Source organism: Cadophora gregata (genome assembly GCF_030347475.1).
Source record: "Cadophora gregata isolate MNR1 chromosome Unknown scaffold_1, whole genome shotgun sequence".
In the NCBI taxonomy this organism is placed as follows: Eukaryota; Fungi; Ascomycota; class Leotiomycetes; order Helotiales; family Ploettnerulaceae; genus Cadophora; species Cadophora gregata.
Window position 1 is genome coordinate 2,320,596 of NW_026695924.1, and position 17,256 is coordinate 2,337,851.

The following is a 17,256-nucleotide window of genomic DNA, read 5'->3' on the forward strand; positions in this document are numbered from 1 at the left end:
CATGTGTTGAACCACCTTGTTACAAATAGCTCTTATTCCCTTATGGAAACTTGGAACCTGCCGGCTACCTGAACTTCATCATCTCTCAGCATTCTGCATATCACTATTCATCATGTCACTATTCATCAGAGAGTGATATTGAAGCAACTAATTTAGCTGCAAACGGACCCGGATCGCCTTGGGTATATTCAACTGTCTACTCTTTACACTCTGCTCTACGCCAATTATATATGTTAATGCCTGGCTACCATAAGCATAGCATCCCGCACCACTCACTAATCACCCTAACAACAACATACAACGACATCATCAGCCTTTTAAACTGTGTGCTTGACGGCCGGAGTGTTTTGCTCAAGCTCAGTCTCCTCGGTCGAATCACCGTGCTTGCCATCAATATTGCCATGGTTCTTCGCCATACCCATCTCACCAGCAAAAGTCGAGTGAGGTACCCATGAACGGGACTTGCGTGGCGTGACCTCCTCGAGCATTCTATCGACTTGCTCGAGAGACAGACCCTTAGTCTCTGGGACGAGGAAGTAGGCGAAAAGAACAGAAACCATGCAGAGCGAACCCCACATGAAGAAGATCTTGAAGGAGAGGTTGGCGTATTGAGCATCGACTAGGTAAGGTGTGATGATTGCGATGATCTGTTGACTGTTGTTAGCGAGGGTTGCAAGAGAGACACAAGGGAATTCTTACGCAGTTCCAGAACCAGTTAGATGCGGTGGATAGACCAACACCACGAGATCTGATTGGAAGCGGGAAGACCTCTCCGATGACGATCCATGCGCAAGGACCCCAAGTCGTTGCGAAGAATGTGATGTTGATGCAGATGAAGGCAATCATAGCAGAAACAGCGGCTGTGTTGGTGTCATCACCCTTATCTTCACCGACTGTAACACCAACGATACCAACAATGTATTGGGCGATAACCATTCCAGTTCCTCCAAAGATGAGAAGGTTTCGGCGACCGACTCTCTCAACGAGCCAGAATGCAGCTGGTGTTGACAGAACGTTGACGAGTGTGGTGATCAGACTGATGAGGAAAGGGTTGCTGATCGTGCCAAGACTGGATATGGAGTCAGTGATTTGCGTTATGAGCATTAAAAAGATTGGAAATTCACCTCTTGAAGAAAACCACACCATAGTAAAAGATGAAGTTAATTCCGGTCAACTGTTGCATCATCTGAAGTCCGATACCGAGAAGGGTTCGTCTGATGTTCGAGCTAGCTCTTCCAATGTCACCCTTGAAGCAGTTTGCCCAGCTTCCCAGGTACGAAGTCTCAGGAACAACGGACAACTCATATTCGTGGTTGGCGATGATTTCCGCAAGTTCGTCTTGAATAAATTGAGAGTCTGCTGGTTGTCCACGAACATTGGCGAGTGCCTTTGTAGCTTCCTCGATCTTTCCTTGCTTGACGAAGTAACGTGGGGACTCTGGCAGGAAGAAAAGTCCTGCTCCCAAGATGATAGCCCAGAGGAATTGAACTGCAACTGGAATACGGTATGATCCAGAGTCATCGCGGTCTTGTGTAGCGTAGACGACACAGTTGGCCATAAGGATGCCAACAGTGATGCAGAATTGGTAACCGGCAACGAGGGCGCCACGAACTTTCTTAGGAGCAATCTCGGACATGTAGAGAATGACTATAGGGCAAGGTATCAGCAATGAAACGCTACAAACAAAATCTACTGAGCAGAAAGGAATGAAGAACTTACTGATAGCAGAGATGAAACCAACTCCAAGACCAGCGATCAGTCGGCCAACTACCATCAAGGCCAATCCAGTGGAGGCAGTTTGGCAGATGCAACCAACACTGAAGATAAGACATCCGCTAATAATCGTCCACCTTCTGCCAATTCTGTCGGCAATGTCACCAGAAACAATGGCTCCAAAAAAGGTTCCACAAGACAAGATACCGGTCAAAAGAGATTGTTGCCATCCAGGAAGGACGAACGCAGCAACGGCTGCGGCGTCATCTGGGTCAGGGTATGGAAGGCCAGTATACTGTCGAATATAGTATGGCATTCCCATGATGCTTGAATACTTGTCAGCACATAAATCTTCATCTTGACACAGATGTCATCCTACCCTCCCATCCATCCAGTGTCGTAACCAAAGAAGATTCCTCCAAAGGCGGCAAAAGCGCACATAAGGTAGGCCTACAAACAGGAGGTCAGCTCTGAAGTCGGCTAGATTAAGGTATAAATTGCACCTTGATAGTAACAGGAGCCTCGATACGTGACGTATCGGTCGTCCCGACTACTGCCCCTCCAGCCATCTTGAAATGTGTATCTGAGGTTTGTATTGGAGGTTCTGTTGTCTATCTGGATACCAGATGTTTGCTCAGATGATCGACAGGACACGAAGAACAGACGCGATGAAGGAATCCAACAGAGGCGCCTCGTCTCTTTATATCAACAAGGAGTCTTCTCGCCAGACGCGTCCAACATGTCTCGGTCCTTCTTTTGCTTGGGAGCCATGTGGACCGAGCAAGTGGGCTGAGCATAAAACTTGAAAAATCCACATTTCATGCCGCCAGGTCCCCTCAGAACCTGGGGAGGACCGGTTTCTGGCCGCCGTTGTGTCAAACATGTGCATACGTGACTGAAAAATTACCAAGAAAGAGCCGTGTCTGTCAAGTATAGTGGAGTAAAGCAGAGTGGCACGGAGAAACACAGGGGCGGGTGGTTCTGTCGAGACGGAAGAGGCTGGATGTAGCTACCTCGAGCTCCTTCAGAGATTCAAACGGGGACTCCAGGCCAAACGATTGTGGGATTGCGGAGATAGAGCTCAAATACAAGCGCTACTGAAATATGCTGGGTACCAAGCCTGTGGGGATTACTTGGAGAATCTGCACTTCCAAGATTATTTCAACTTTTGTGCTTTACCCGGAATAGAAACTCGGGCCTTTTAATTGTGAACGAATTAAAGGACGAATATAATGCTCTTGAGCTGATCAAACCTGATTCCAGTGAAATATACAACGAGTAAACGTTACTTTGGTACAGCCACTCGTCACTGTCTTCTTGAGGCACAGAAATCTCGCACCTCTAAGGGCCGTCATCAACTTTGACTCTGTGGCTTTCATATCCTCATCATCTCGACCAGACAGCCAGCAGTTGATAAGAAGCTTGTATTTTGTGAAAAGGTTCAACGGGACTCGAATAAAGTGCGACGTAATGAGGATCGTGAAGTCTGAAGACGAAATTGTGCCCCATCTTTTGTATCGCACATGCAACACCGAATCAAACTCCTCGGGCCATCATCCAGCGACTGGAACGTAACAAGGGCGTTTAAAAGGTCTCGCCCCTTGTTGAAATGGTGTTCCTCCAATGAAGAAGTCGGCGCTTGGCGCATAAATATAAACGCTAGCTTCATCCAGCGATATTGATATTGTACGCCACCCTCGTGACAGCTCAATTCTTTACGAGAACCAATCGGAATGGTAGCGAAGAGTCAAGATTGGGTAAATCGTGGAGGTGTGGGGATTGGAGTGCTCTGGACCTTCTGGATGGGGAATCGAAATCGTCCGTGGTGTTGCGCACATGGCTTGAGAAAGCTTGGAAGGCAATTTGCTTATTGAGTGGACCCCTGAATCCCTGAAGTCCAAGACCTGGAAAATTCAACCCATGCTGTGTGGTCACTGTGGTGAGATGCAGGTAGCGTCCGTGGATTTGGGGTTCTTCTGTAATGAAAGACTGTGATGTTTAAACATGATGAATAATAGAAGAATTTCGTTTCTTCGTCGTCGGAAGCAGGATAAGAGTTCAAATGGAAGGCCTCTTCCGACGTTCTGTCTTTATTTCAGCCTTAGATCATTCAAAACTTCAGTTCAATGTAGCTTCGATACGTTCAGAAGTAAAGGAAAGAATGGAAATGACAACGCAATGACCAGGGCAAATTCCAATTGCAGGTTTGGCGAGGTTGAGCCATTACGGCCACGCGCAAGGAAAGGAAACCTGATATGCGTTCGAAACAGAGCCAATAGAACTTCAAGAATCTGCAAGTCTAGTATAGAAAACGGTAGCCAATGGTAGAACTGCCACTTCCAATTTAGGTAGCTTATGCAAAAGTCCAGTACCACCTGGGCAGGCTGATGTTGCAGAAGTCACGTGGTGTTTACATCTGCTTGTTTGTGTTTTGGATAAAATGCGATGATGAGGATGTGAATGGCAGCGGACTTCCTGAACGGATCAGTTTACTATAAAGAAATCAGAATAGTACTCTAGAGGTGTACTATATAAAACGAAGTCAGGAAGTGAGGCAATCATATGCATTGCTTACATACCTGCCTCAAGAAAACAAGATGAAAATACATATTGAGAGCTCAGGTTTTTTAGGGTGCATCGAAACTCTGTTCTTATCATTGAATGTTTTCGCTTTGCTGATTTTAACATGGCCCGTGCGCAATTAAAATTGAATTAGCTGTTCCCAAAAGATTTCATCTATTGATAGTCGCGAAGGGGAGTTTCGCTTAGTATTCGACCTCCTCGAATCACCTGCGACGTGCAACAAAACGTTTGTACGCGAGCACTAGTTTCGGAGCGGACGAACGATCACCCAGTCACCTCTTTTGCCACCCGGAGACTCAATGGTACTTCACGACACCCCTTTGCCTCTTTGCCGACATCTTCTTCCTAAGTTTAGACGACTTCTTCGCCGCGTGGGAAACCTTCCTCGTCTTCCTGACAACAGCGGGTCCCATGCTCTCCTCCTTCTTCGATTCTATCTCTTCTTCCAGCTTGCATGGCTTTGAAGCAGCTCTCTTCCTCTTCGCACTAGATCGCACCACATCTCGCATGTGTAGCGATGAGTCCTCATTCTGAATTGGGTCAGGAATCACTGTTCCATATCACTGACCATCTCTTCCTTCACTATCGCCATTCACCAACATTTTCCTTGTTCCATACTCCTATCAGCCACCTCCCCAATCAGCGCCATCTTCTTCCTCACAGCCCTCTCAACCTCCTCCTTCAATGCCACCTCACCTCTCCCCTCTCCTTCCTTTTCTTTGCCTCTATACTCCTTAGCCATCATTTGCGGAAACGTACAAACACATCTCTCCCTCAGCAAAAATGGCAAGGAAAGCGGAAGTCCTTGTCTGATGATCAGATCACAATGCGGACAATCGATATGTACATTGTTGACGGAGAGGTCGATCATGGTGGCAAGTTCTTCCCGCGTGAAGAGGTGGGATGTCCACTCTGATAAGTCTGGAGGGGATGGAGCGGAGCTTGAGCACAGAATTCCATCGTCGCACAAAGACTTTGAATCAGTGAGCTGTGTCTTGAATTCTAGAACTGCACTTTCCTCAGTCCCTAGGCATAAGTATGTGGCGAAGGTCGGTGAGTCTACATCATGTTCTCGGGTTTGAACAGTAACTTCTGTTTCGGCCGCTTCAGATACTGAGCTTCGTCCTGCATATTCTGGACCTCTTTGTGTTTCCTTGAGTGCTCCGGGCGTATTAGGACTCTGCCCACAGAACAGGCTCCCACCACTATTACTCGAATCACGACTTTCAGTCCTTCCACGAGGTCTTCTTCCGAAATCCGATCTCTGTATCTCCTTCTCGAAATCCTTCGACGTATCATTCCTCGGCCCTTTTCTTCCGCTCCCAACCGTCTGTACTGGCCTCCTACGATCGAACAAACTCACGCCCTGCCTCTGCGCAACCTCATCCTCTCTCCAAATCTTTATATCTTCCTCGCCTATGAAACTCTCAAAAACAGGCTTCTCCGGCCTCCATCTCTCTACATCCTTATCCTCCTCCTCACCATCCACACCAACCTTGACTCCCGGCCTATTCTTCAGAACAGTGTACTCCTCAAGTTTGATATTATTAGCCTTAGCCACACCATCAGCCTCCCACCTCGCCACAAACTTCGCTTTCGAAGTTAGCAGGCGACGATTAGAAGTAGGACTAAGTCGCAGGTCAGCGAGTGGTGGCCCAGGGATGCGCTCTACGGATGAGCCAGAGGAGCGGCGACAGGGTGGGAATGGGGAGTAACACTGGCGTAGGGGACTGGAGCAGGGACTGTGAGTAAGTGTGTGGTTGCGGTGGATAGCCCAGACGGCGTCGGCTTTTGCGGTGATATTCTCTTCTTCCTGGAGGATTCGGGTGGCTACGGGGCTTTTTGTGCGTGGGATGCTACTGACGTCTAGAGTGGGTGTGTTGGTGATGAGAAGTTTAAGGGGCTCTTGAGTGAATTGGAGTTGGAGGGAGATGGAAGGGTGTTCGATATCTTTTGGTTTGATGGACTTCTCGTTATTACCACTTCTGGGAATCGGAAGATTTCCATCCTCATCCTCAGTTTCTTCCTCGATTTTCTCTGGCACAGCGACAGTCTGGTACGGTGATTTCGACTTCGCGGCGCGTGGGAGACTCGGTCTCGTTTGTGTTTTCGATTTGGTGATTCTTGAGGATTTGGTTGTTATTTTTCTGGGCGGCATTATGATAGCGGGCGATGATGAGTGTTCGCATACGCTAAAGCGAAAGTATATATAGCGGAGACTGAGTGGCGGGATTGACTCTGGGCCAGCGAGGCTTGCATATTCGTCTGGTTCGACAAGAAAGGACGTGTGAGGCGGGAGTGTAATCGCATGCTCCCCGTGAAAGAGACCGTTGCGGAATGCAATACTGCAGATGAGTACAAAGGAAATATCTCGAAGCATGTAGGCCGATCCGCGGAAACCTGGGGTAAAGGAGACAAAGAGACAAAGCCCACTGGGGCGGATATCACAAGCATGAACGGAACCCAGGTGGAGAATCATAATTGCGATTTTATGATTCTATGTACAAGTAACCATGCCAAGGATAGATTACTGGGCCAACACCAGTCTAGCCATCAGGGCCAGAAAGCGCTGATGAATACAGCTTCCTTCCTCCTCTGTGAAATAATTGATGCCACAATCGAATGCTGCGGGAATACAATATACGATGGCTCTTTTATCCCACTCATCGACGGAAAACATGCATGCAATAATCATGTGGACTCTTTGATTCGATCCGCCACCAATTGTATGCTGAAAGAACAAACGCCGTATTTATGCAGTAGAGTGGGCAATCCTTTGCCACAACCCAGGATGTGAAACGAGAAAGAGTTATTCAACCGAAGTATGTCTTTCGGAAGTACACAGGTCTTTTAGCACTAACGCCTGGCCTAAACTTCATGTATGAGAATGAATCATAATATATATGGTCCCGAGGTGTTCCAGGACTAAACGGGCGGTTTTTATGTGTGGGAGTAGGAACGGGATCAGTCGAGTAGGTTGGCCATTCCAGATGGAATTGCACCTTTGGGCGAGATCGTCTCGTGTCTATTGAATGGAATTTCGACGGAGATTTGGCTCGATCTCGGAGGAGTGGTAGGTTCTGTATCGGAAGGTTTGGAGGCCAGACCAGGAAATAGGACGGATGGTCGAGTATTCTCTGACTCGAGGGCTTTGACGGTTGGTCGTTTTGTCGCCTTGGTAGCGGTGAAGGTATTGTTGATTGCATTGATAGCCTTTGTTGGCTTTGATGGTAATGGCTTCCTTGGCCGGCCAGTCTTTTTCTTCTTTGCATCCAGATCGCCTGTAGGTGGAGGTGCGAATGCTAAAGAGGTCTGCTTCAATTTTGGTGGGCCATTCGAAGCGTCCGGACTTTGCTGTCGGGGACTGTCCGTAGGGGTGAGAATCCCTTGAGCCTTGACTGCAGCGATCGGTGCAGGCTTTGCGCTGAGAACAACTGAAGGACGACTGTACTTGATGTCTGCCAGAAAAGGTCCACCAACGACGTAGTCTCCACAATCCTTGTCATCCCATTTTGGTAGTCCAGCTGCCAAAGCAACTTGGTCACACTCAGCGCGTACAACCATATCCCAGCAATCCTTGAACTCGATGCCGACAGGTTCTGGGTCGAGATTGATCCAAGCAGTAAATCCTCCCCGTCGAGCTCTAGTTACAGAACATAATTCTTTCGTCAGGCGACGGGTACCAGGAATCTTGAGACTTGTGCCTACAACCAGGACAGCATCGGGAACTCTCTTTAGATCGGCGCAGCTGACAGCCCCAATAGCATCTTCGTCTGGGTTATGTTCGTTGTACAGAACCATTCTTGGTCGTAATCGGCCAATGCCGTGACTTCGTAGACCACTCGCTAATCGTACAGCATCGATGGTTTCACATTCAGTGCACAAAGGAGCCTCAGGACCTTCAAACAGGGCGCCTTTGAAATCCTGTAGATCACCACACTTGCTGCAAACCATCTTATCTAATCCACCGTGTAGTTGGACAGTTTTTGGCCAGGGACCTTTGGGGTTGAGTGGCACTGTCGTTGCGAGGGGCGGTAGAGCGGTATCAATGCCATCGACGTTCTGAGTGTACAGACGCATCAAGCGACCTTCTTCTGCAAGTGTTGCGAGCATGTGATGGAATGCGGTAGGCTTTGCATTCTTCGTTGAATGTCCCAATTCTCGAACCATGTCATGAAATGAACTCGTGGAGCTGCCATTTCGATAGACTGCCGCGTCGAATAGTTGCTTCCCTGAAGTCTTGAGCTTGTTCTGTGACTTCAGAGTTGTGAAGAGGCCAGTCGAAGAGCGGAAATCAGGTACTGGCTTCTGTTAGTTGTGGTTCAAGGCGCAGATTAGGAGAGTGACGTACTACCAGCAGATACCGAGATACCAGCCCCAGCAATTATCACAATTCTGCGCTTTGTACGAAGAACATCCAACAATCTCCTCATCTTTTTATCATGCTTTTTATGCACCTCATCTTCGTCGCTGTCGTACAATTCTAAGAGGTCGAGGTACTCGGTCTTCAATTCCTTGGTTTTCGTGATCCGCTGTCGTTTTGGGGGTGGGGAAGAATCGTCGCAATCTGAGCTGTGGAGCGCCTTGCGCGACTTTGACTTGGATCCTTTCTCGGACTCATGGCTGGATGGTGGCGACGGGTAGTCTCTTGGAGGAGATGGCGATCGCGATGCCACGCTGGAGAGGGGGGAGGAGATGGAGGAGAGAGGTGAGGAAGAACCGCTTGAGGTCGTCATGGCGTCGAGCGGGATCGAGGTTGGTCGTGTCGTGACCGCGATTGCGCAGCTAGGATTCGATGTATGCTGTGATTATGCGCGTCTTCAGACCATGGCGGTTGGTGTTGGCGGTTGTGGTGGTCGCGATCTCCGTCGGGGAGAGATGGTGGTTGGGAGACGTCGAAGTTGTGCTGATCGAGTGAGGAGACTTGATGTCGTGACCGAGCGAGGATTCAAGGAGGCTCTGGTGAGCTAGTCCCGCTAATTCCCTGAACCACAATTCCAAAGGCCCCGGCGAGGCGGGGAACGGCCAGAAATGCGCGACGACTCACCAACGCGGAGTAGAACAAGGACATTTTTGCTGTCCGCCGGTTTCTGTCCTATGGTCTGCGACAATGAACTAAATCAACTACATTCTACACATCGTGTGAGTTTCGATAATCCACGGTATACAATGTTGGTCTTCCGCCTGTCCAAGATTGCTTGTATGGGGTACGAACATGATATCGGCTGCCAGCACCGTGGCGGGAAGTACCTAAGTAGCACAAACCAGAAGATATCAATCATTCAAATACTGCATACTTACACGAAATAACCGAGTACTCATTCGCGGACTCTCCATCTCGAATCCATTCCATTTCTATTTTCATCTCCCTTTGTTTACCTCTTGTTGTCTCGCTCTGAGCGAGTCAGTTGTCAAGGTGAATTGATCGAGGCTACCGCCTTTGCGGTTAGTCTACCCGCATACCCCTGCATCTGGCAAGTTGCAGGGCTGGGCAGGCCTGAAGATCCAAACAACCTCGGAAGAGGCAGACTTCAACCAACATCAACCGTCGCTCTAAAGCGCCCACTTTTTCTTCATATATTTAGCCTTTTATATTTTCATGCAAATCATCTTCCCATTTAATCATATTGTATAGCTCTATAGCTTTCTCGTGTGCCTGGCGGCGGAGGTTGAAAGATGCCCTTGATGATGGACGACGAGATGAATATGGACGATCTGTTCGGTGACGGCGGAGGTCTATCATTGCCATCGAGACCGCCCACAAGAGAGCTTCATCAAAGAGTGGACGAGCTGAGAGCAAGCGGTTGTTGCCAGTAAGTACAATATCATGTGACATTCCAGTCGCTGACCATCACAGGAGCATTGCTTGGTCGAAATGGGGCAGTATCGCTTCCATCGCTTCAAATGGAACTACTCTGGAACTTCGAAACCTGCGCTGTCATCCAGACGACGGGACTTGGGCGCTCAGCGAACCTACCACTACCCCAAACTTCTCAGCTTCACTCGAAGGTTGTCCATTGAAGCATCTCGCTTGGAGCCCAACTGGCAGTGATCTAGCTGTAATTGATGCAGTCGGTCGAATTACAATCCTCTCTATCTATTCATCTATCAATAAACCAGCTTTGAGTAGACCATGCCATTTAGATCCAATAGATGATTTGCATGCCGTGGTTGGCTCTTTCTGGTTAAACCAAGCTCCATATCCACCAGGTCGACCGGTACGCCTCGCCATAACAGGCTAAAGACTCTAACTGATGAAATCAACAGACAATATTGCATGGTCCTGGAGTCAAGGAGGGTACAGTATATCGCTACGAAGCGTCTCAAGCGCCAGTTCTAGGACCATGCCATCCAGTTCAGGCAAAGTCTGCCCTCGTCTGTGTGACCACAAACGGTCTACTGAAGGTATTGTGGCAACAGAACAATAACAAGTGGTGCGAGTCTCATACAGAATTGGAAAGTATTGTGTCTTCGGATGATTTGATAACCCATGCAGCAATCTGTCCCGACAAAAGTTTGTAGATTATTACCTTGCAGTATACCTCTGCTAACATACCCAGGCGGAACCTTGCTCATTGCCTTTGCTACTACCTCGATGCAGCTTCGCACTGTCCGTGCATTAATAGACTGGGGTCAACCAAAAGTGGAAAAGGCACCACCCCAAGCATTACCGCTCAACCCAACAATACGCTCGAAGCATCTAGCAGGAACAAGTTGGGTACCCGATGGTCCAAACGATCCTATGAATGTTTCTCGTTCAGATTCTTCGATGGTCCAACTGTCTCATCTCGAGTTGCTTCCTCCAACTGCAGATAACAATGGTAGTCCAGTTCCTGCAACAATCGTAGCCATCCGGTCTTCTCTACCTAGCTTGACATCGCACTATAACCAGGATGTCCACAGTACTATTGATAGATGGGAAATACAGGAGCCCAGTCCAAGAGCTCATCCTTCTTTCGAGCAACTCAGCTCCAGGCGTAACAGCACTGGGGTTGCTCCACCGGTAAACATAACCTTGATTCTCGCACTGCGTATCTAACATTTTGTAGCCGGTTGCTTATATGAAGAAGCTGGAAAGTATCACAGTCAATAAAATTGCTGTTGCAATGGAGACTATGAATACTGGAAGGGTCATCGTTGTTGCTTATAGCGACAGTTCAGTTGAATACCGAGATCGGAGAAATATGTTGGAAACTTTCAACGATAACAATCTAGACCGTGTTTGGCATCTCTCGCAGATCGGCTTTTCATACACCGAGGATGAGCCATGTACGTTGCTCAATTTGATTGAAACCCGTCTTCTAAACTGTGCCAGGTCTTCAAGTTGCTCTATCTCCAAGCTATTGCTCCGTTGTGCAGTTACGAAATGATGGTAAGGTCAAGTGGAAACAACTTGACTACCATCTGGGAGATATCGGAAAGAGCATGGACGAGCGTAAGTGTCCAGTCACCAAGGACTGTGTTGCTCTAACAATTCAACAGCTCTCTATTCTGCAGTGATCACAGCTCTTTCGCTGTCTTGTGCCACATCAGTTATGAGAAACGTCAACTACGATGACATCTTAGCCACCGCAAGCAAGCATGTCAATCCTCGTAAGCCCACTTCCACCTTATCAGGATCAATCTCTGACTCGCTTTAGAATTCTCCTATGACTGGCTCACAGAACTCTCCCGCATTCTCAAAGTGAACCTGGACTACTCCGAAGAAACCCATCATGATGTCCTGGTCCGCAATACATCGATCCAGCTTTGCCTCTCTATCCAACAATCTCTAGGATTCAAAGGACAGTTTAAACAGCGAACTTTCTCTAGCAAGTTCGCCTGGATTGTGTTGCAGCTGCGCAACATCGTAGTGCTGGTTAGTATGGCTGCGAACCTTCACATTTCAAGTGGCCCAAATGCAACAGAGAAGTCCTCGCCACTTGAAGATCCAGGTTTGTTTTGCTTCCTGCTGTACCCTAATAGTCGGCTGACCAGATCAAAGAGGTCATCCGTTCCCTCGCCGGCTCCGTGAACTGGGTTCTCAACCTAATGGCTTGGATAATCGACACATTAACGAACCTTCCAGCTACTCTTCCACCTAACGTCGATCTCAGCAGTACCGCAAATCTTTCCCTGCCTGACCTCCTCGCCTACCTCCATTCCACCAATACCATCGCCCTACACCTCATCCTCTCCTCTGCCTCCCGCGGCTTCCTGACAGCCATTCTCCGTCGCCTTGCCCACCTCGACTACATAGCAAGGAAAGCCATATCCCATACCTCTACTCCCAACCCGCAAAACACTCCCAGCGCGCTGTCACCTGCCCTAAAGGCCGCTTACGTCGAGATTGCGTCCCTGACTGCCTCGCCTATCCTCGACATCAAAACAATCGAAACCCTCCTCTCCTCTCTCTCGTCCTCTATCAAAAATGCGTACGCATTACACAATCCTGCCTTATCCGGTTCTCCCCAAGCCGAAAAGGCTCGTAATGCCCTAGAAATAAAGATGCATTTCGGGAGTTCGTTCCCGGACGCGTTCAAGAGTGTGATTGTGGAGTTATTCAGGGAGGATGGAGGACTGCTGAGTGCTGTGAAAGCGGACATCAAGCCGGCAGATCTGTTCTTTGCGGATTTTGAGATTCTGGAAGTTGATGAAGAGGGTGTCATGTTGGAGAGAAGGAAAGAGAAGGGAATGACGATGGATTGCTTTAGAAAAGCTTGGTTGCCGAATCCAGTGAAGGGGCAGGTGGAGAATGGCACTAGTGCTGCTGGTGGTACTGCTGGGACTGGGACTGACGGGAACGCAAGTGCCGTGGTGAGCAGACAGGGCGCGAGGTGGAGGAGGTGTGCTAGGTGCGCGGCTGTCATGGAGGATGTGTTGACACAGAGGCAGGCGTTGCAGTGGCTTGTTATGCAGCAGAGACGATGCTTCTGTTCGGGCTTCTGGGATATGCTTTCGCCTGGGGAGCTGGTAGCTTAGGCAAGCAGTCTCATCTACAATTCCTCTGGCAGGTGTCTCTGACGCTGATTATTTCTGTATACCAGAGTCTTCCAGCTGGCAGCTGTCGAGGCTAAAGACTACTATCTAGAAATCCTCCTTCTATCTCTGCCGCATTGCCATTTAGACATGTCTATCACTGCTTGTAAATGTTCTGCCAGTCATGTAGACATTTATCCTTTTGAAATACATGGTTGTTTACGCAAATTCTGATGGCTTTCTGGCGTGCTCCTTCCTTCCTTCATCAATTCCTCATTATTTCACGTCATCATTCTTGTATCCGGTCGCAACTTCCCAGCAAATCCTCAAACGTCCGATAATAACTGAACAGTTGACGGGCTGTTCTCAACTCTCCGAAACTTTCATCCTGGACGCACATTCTTGAGTGATGCATCACTTTCCAGCTTGTTGTCAGGACGAGGCTCGCACGAGCAGCAGTCCACGAGGCCAAGATGACGAGCCTGTGCAAGGCATGCAAAGTTCTCAGCTTCAACGACAGCCATCAAGGAGGCTACGAGCATGAGGACTCTTTTGGTAACAAAGTCTTGCGTCATGCATGGAAGTCTCAGCGGATGTTCTTCTCTTTTGACGTTCAACTGGACTACGAACATCATGACCAGCTCCCGGACATGCCACGAATGGCCGCTTCTGCTGAAGCCGGATGCCGAATGTGCGGTCTTTTGAGAGCAGCAATACTGGAAGATCTTCGCATTCGCGCCGAATGGGAGCCCATCACAGGGAGTGGGTGCAGCTTGATTATTAAAGAGCTGTCATATGAGTTCACAGAGAGTTTCAGGCTTCATGATGATGTCGATGAGCATGATTTGACGGAGCCAAATCCTGGACGACTCGTAGATGATTGTACCGAGCATCTGGTAGCTCTGTTCGCAGGCTTAAGAATATTTGCACCCAATCAATCCGAGCATCGCCATACGGTTATTTTTAGATCCGAAGCACTGTCCGGTGTGTATCATCGTGCTTGTGAACTGTATTATTTAACAAAATGCAGGTAGCTGTGCCAGCTGGCTCAATCTTCGCCCGACTCCTTGGCCAGATGCTCTCTGTCCAGAGAATATTTCAATGATGAAAAGAGAGATCAGCCATTGTGTCAAGAAATGTTCCCATTCTAACAATGGCGGCTTCATACCAACCAGACTTGTTGACTTGAGGGTTCCAGATGCTCCCTGCTTGATTGAGATGGGACGTCACAATTCACGAAAGGACCTGCTTTGCGAAGACATACGGTATGCTGCGCTGAGTTATTGCTGGGGTCCCCCATTGGAAGCCATTTCAATGTTGAAGACAGAGAGAAAGTCGCTGCGAAACAGAATTGCTGGATTTGCACTGGTTGAAATGCCACGCGTTTTCCAAGATGCTATTTCAGTGTGTCACAAGCTCTCTATTCATTTCTTGTGGATAGATGCACTCTGTATTGTTCAGGATGATGAGAAGGATTGGGAACAAGAAGCGCCTCTGATGGGCGACGTTTATGAAAGTGCTTTAGTGACAATCATTCCAGTCGCAGCTCACACGTGTCATGACGGATTTCTAAGTCGTCCTTACGAAAACGTTGTTAAGATCCCTTTCCAATCTACGATACAGCCAGTGATCCACGGCACCTTTGTCTTGCGACATATTCCACAAAGCGCTCATAATCACGGTAATTTGTCCATAGTTCATGGTGTGCAATATATGGAGATCATGAGGTCGACATGGAACCAGCGAGGGTGGACCTGTCAAGAAGAAGCTATGAGCTCTCGGTGTCTGTTTTTCGGACAGTCATCGGTCTTCTATCGCTGCGTCAGATGGACAAGATCGGAGAACGATCCTCGTCGATATCGTTTGTCCGGCTCCTCATTCCAGAAGAATTTGATCATTGAAGGGACTGTTCTCGAGGATTGGAGGTCCATGGTGCAGCGGTATTCATCTCGGCGACTTACCTGCCCAACGGATAAGCTGCCTGCTATATCAGGGCTGGCCCAACGAGTCTGTGAAGTGACAAAAGATGAATACATTGCTGGGATTTGGCGCAGCGAGTTGCACCGATTTTTGTTGTGGAATACCAGACCAAAAGGCTTTTGGGACAATCTCCTCTCCAGTCTTAGATCACCGCATCCGTATATCGCTCCATCATGGAGCTGGGCAAGTCGAACGGAATTCGTAGCTTTCCGTTGTGTAGGTCAATTTGATCTGCCAGCTTTTGAAGCGAAACTGGTGGAGGAACTCGAGGTACTCAATGTAATAACCATTGTCCTAGGTCATAATCCCTTTGGAGAGGTCAGCAACGCCATTCTATCCATATCCGGGAGACTTGCACCCATTTCTGCAGTATCAGGTGCAATTCAAAGATCCATCGACGGGGGAAGGAGAATAGTAGACGGCTCAGATGTCCTTGGGGTTATGGACCTAGATTGGATCCTCGAGTTCGCGTTAGGGACCTGCAGGTTACTGAAACCTTCTAGCTCTGACTTGTTTATGTTATTGGTGGCAAGCTGGTGGTCGTGGAAAGAGGAGAGCGACACTCCTCGGTCCCCGTCTGAAGATTCTGTTAGTAACAATTGTGCTGCCGGCCTCATCCTCTTACCGACCGGTGGCAACGATAACGAGTATTATCGTGCAGGGATTTTCTACCTCGGTCAAGGTGGAGAGTTTTCGTCGGAGCTACCTTGGGAGAACAGGTTGTTCAAAGATCGGGAGGCGCAAACCATTCATCTCGTGTGATCTCGTTGGTGAAAGGCTCTAGGAAGGAGAAGGAGAGTCGGAGATTATGCATCCCATCATATCTAGCAGAAAATTCGCAACCAGAGCTCAGACTGTAACTACGGAATATGAAGCACGTTCGCTGTACCTTATTCACCACCGGCTTCTCAACTCTGGTACTGCAACCAGGGCGTCGAGCTCCATATCGTGTTTGACAGGACGAGTCTGACCAGTCTGATACAGGCAAATGGAAGAGTAACAGAGTGGTAGTAAAAGCAGGAGATTGTCTCTCATCGAGTGGAAAACATGCAGCTAGTAACTTGAGTTCCTTTCCTTTAAGAGGTTTAGTCAGGTCCAGCTTCGCTGTCCTGCTATGCTCCCCGAAAAATTTGAACTTATACATGTTCCTACCAAGCAAGCAGTCAGTCGCACATCTCAAATTCAAGTCCAAGCCCCCTTTTCAAGCCTACCATTGCACCGCAAGTGACCCGAACAAGTGAAACGGAATGAATGTGCCGAACACACGTACATGAAATGATATCGATGAAACTAAACGCGTGGGAAGGGAGACGGGAAGATGATGAGAAAGTAGATGGGAAGTGCCGTGATGGAAGGCCACAAGGCGTGTATTTGTGATAATGTGGATTGAGCAAAGAGGGATGTATAGTTTAATCCTGATAGCGTTCGTGGAGCAGGATACAGATACGGAGAGGAGAGGAGAGGATATCTTGTGGAGAGAGGAGAGCTTGAGATATGGTATCCTACCTCCCATTTCTGAGAAATCTTCTTTCGTTCTGTCCCATCAACCAATGTCGAAACTTTCCAGTCTCAAAATAAGGTAGGGGTCTAGAGCTGCACTTTCCTTCGAGCCTCAGAATCATACAACCATGAGATACCCACTGGCTCGTAGGCAAGAAGCTAATATACTGGAAACCAAATGAAACTGTACACGCACAACGGGTATCAGCAACTTGCCGTACCCATCCCCATCCCCATCCCCAAAACCAGGTGTCTAACTAGAAAGGCTAGGAAGGCTAGCTAGCTGGCTTAGTCTCCAGTCTCTTACGCTGGGGAGCCTATCTTCCTGCAAGCTGCCGCACCCGCATTGCTTTACTGCAGGGTTTGAATTCGAAGGCGGCTGAGCTGAGTTGGTTTTGGGTTGGGTTGGATTATTGGGTGGGTGGTATTGCATTCGTGGGGTATATCTTGGCTCGGGAACGTGGAGGTCAGCTCCGCTCAGCTCAGCTCGAGCACATGCCGCCTTATCGTGGGGACATGGGA

General features: G+C 48.5%; 5 protein-coding genes across 6 annotated transcripts; 2 read left to right on the top strand and 3 right to left on the bottom strand.

Moving 5' to 3' along the window:
• Positions 1–49: 49 nt before the first annotated feature.
• ONS95_000775 (uncharacterized protein) lies at positions 50–2,396 on the bottom strand. The gene is made up of 6 exons (XM_058493946.1): positions 2,217–2,396; positions 2,093–2,163; positions 1,720–2,039; positions 1,125–1,647; positions 700–1,069; positions 50–647 (listed from the first exon to the last, which is right to left on the bottom strand). Exons 1-6 carry the CDS (start codon positions 2,280–2,282, stop codon positions 318–320), a joined length of 1,680 nt encoding a protein of 559 aa, XP_058364148.1. The 5' UTR covers positions 2,283–2,396; the 3' UTR covers positions 50–317.
• A 2,492-nt stretch (positions 2,397–4,888) lies between these two features.
• On the bottom strand, positions 4,889–6,775 carry ONS95_000776 (uncharacterized protein; the record flags this gene model as incomplete). Its single annotated transcript, XM_058493947.1, has 1 exon — positions 4,889–6,775. The coding sequence occupies one exon, from the start codon at positions 6,773–6,775 to the stop codon at positions 4,889–4,891; it is 1,887 nt and encodes a 628-aa protein (XP_058364149.1).
• Positions 6,776–7,260: 485 nt separating this feature from the next.
• Positions 7,261–9,032, bottom strand: ONS95_000777 (uncharacterized protein; the record flags this gene model as incomplete). Its single annotated transcript, XM_058493948.1, has 2 exons — positions 7,261–8,597; positions 8,648–9,032. 2 exons carry the CDS (start codon positions 9,030–9,032, stop codon positions 7,261–7,263), a joined length of 1,722 nt encoding a protein of 573 aa, XP_058364150.1.
• A 771-nt stretch (positions 9,033–9,803) lies between these two features.
• On the top strand, positions 9,804–13,769 carry SIN4 (mediator complex subunit). 2 transcript variants are annotated; one of them, XM_058493949.1, is made up of 9 exons: positions 9,804–10,109; positions 10,154–10,514; positions 10,564–10,810; positions 10,857–11,299; positions 11,346–11,565; positions 11,612–11,731; positions 11,779–11,889; positions 11,937–12,230; positions 12,281–13,769. In XM_058493949.1, the coding sequence occupies exons 1-9, from the start codon at positions 9,973–9,975 to the stop codon at positions 13,255–13,257; spliced, it is 2,910 nt and encodes a 969-aa protein (XP_058364151.1). In that variant the 5' UTR covers positions 9,804–9,972; the 3' UTR covers positions 13,258–13,769. The 2 variants fall into 2 exon arrangements, with proteins under 2 accessions (XP_058364151.1, XP_058364152.1); XM_058493950.1 differs by having other exon boundaries at positions 9,820–10,109; positions 10,564–11,299.
• Positions 13,728–15,996, top strand: ONS95_000779 (uncharacterized protein; the record flags this gene model as incomplete). Its single annotated transcript, XM_058493951.1, has 2 exons — positions 13,728–14,238; positions 14,285–15,996. The coding sequence occupies 2 exons, from the start codon at positions 13,728–13,730 to the stop codon at positions 15,994–15,996; spliced, it is 2,223 nt and encodes a 740-aa protein (XP_058364153.1).
• Positions 15,997–17,256: the final 1,260 nt, after the last annotated feature.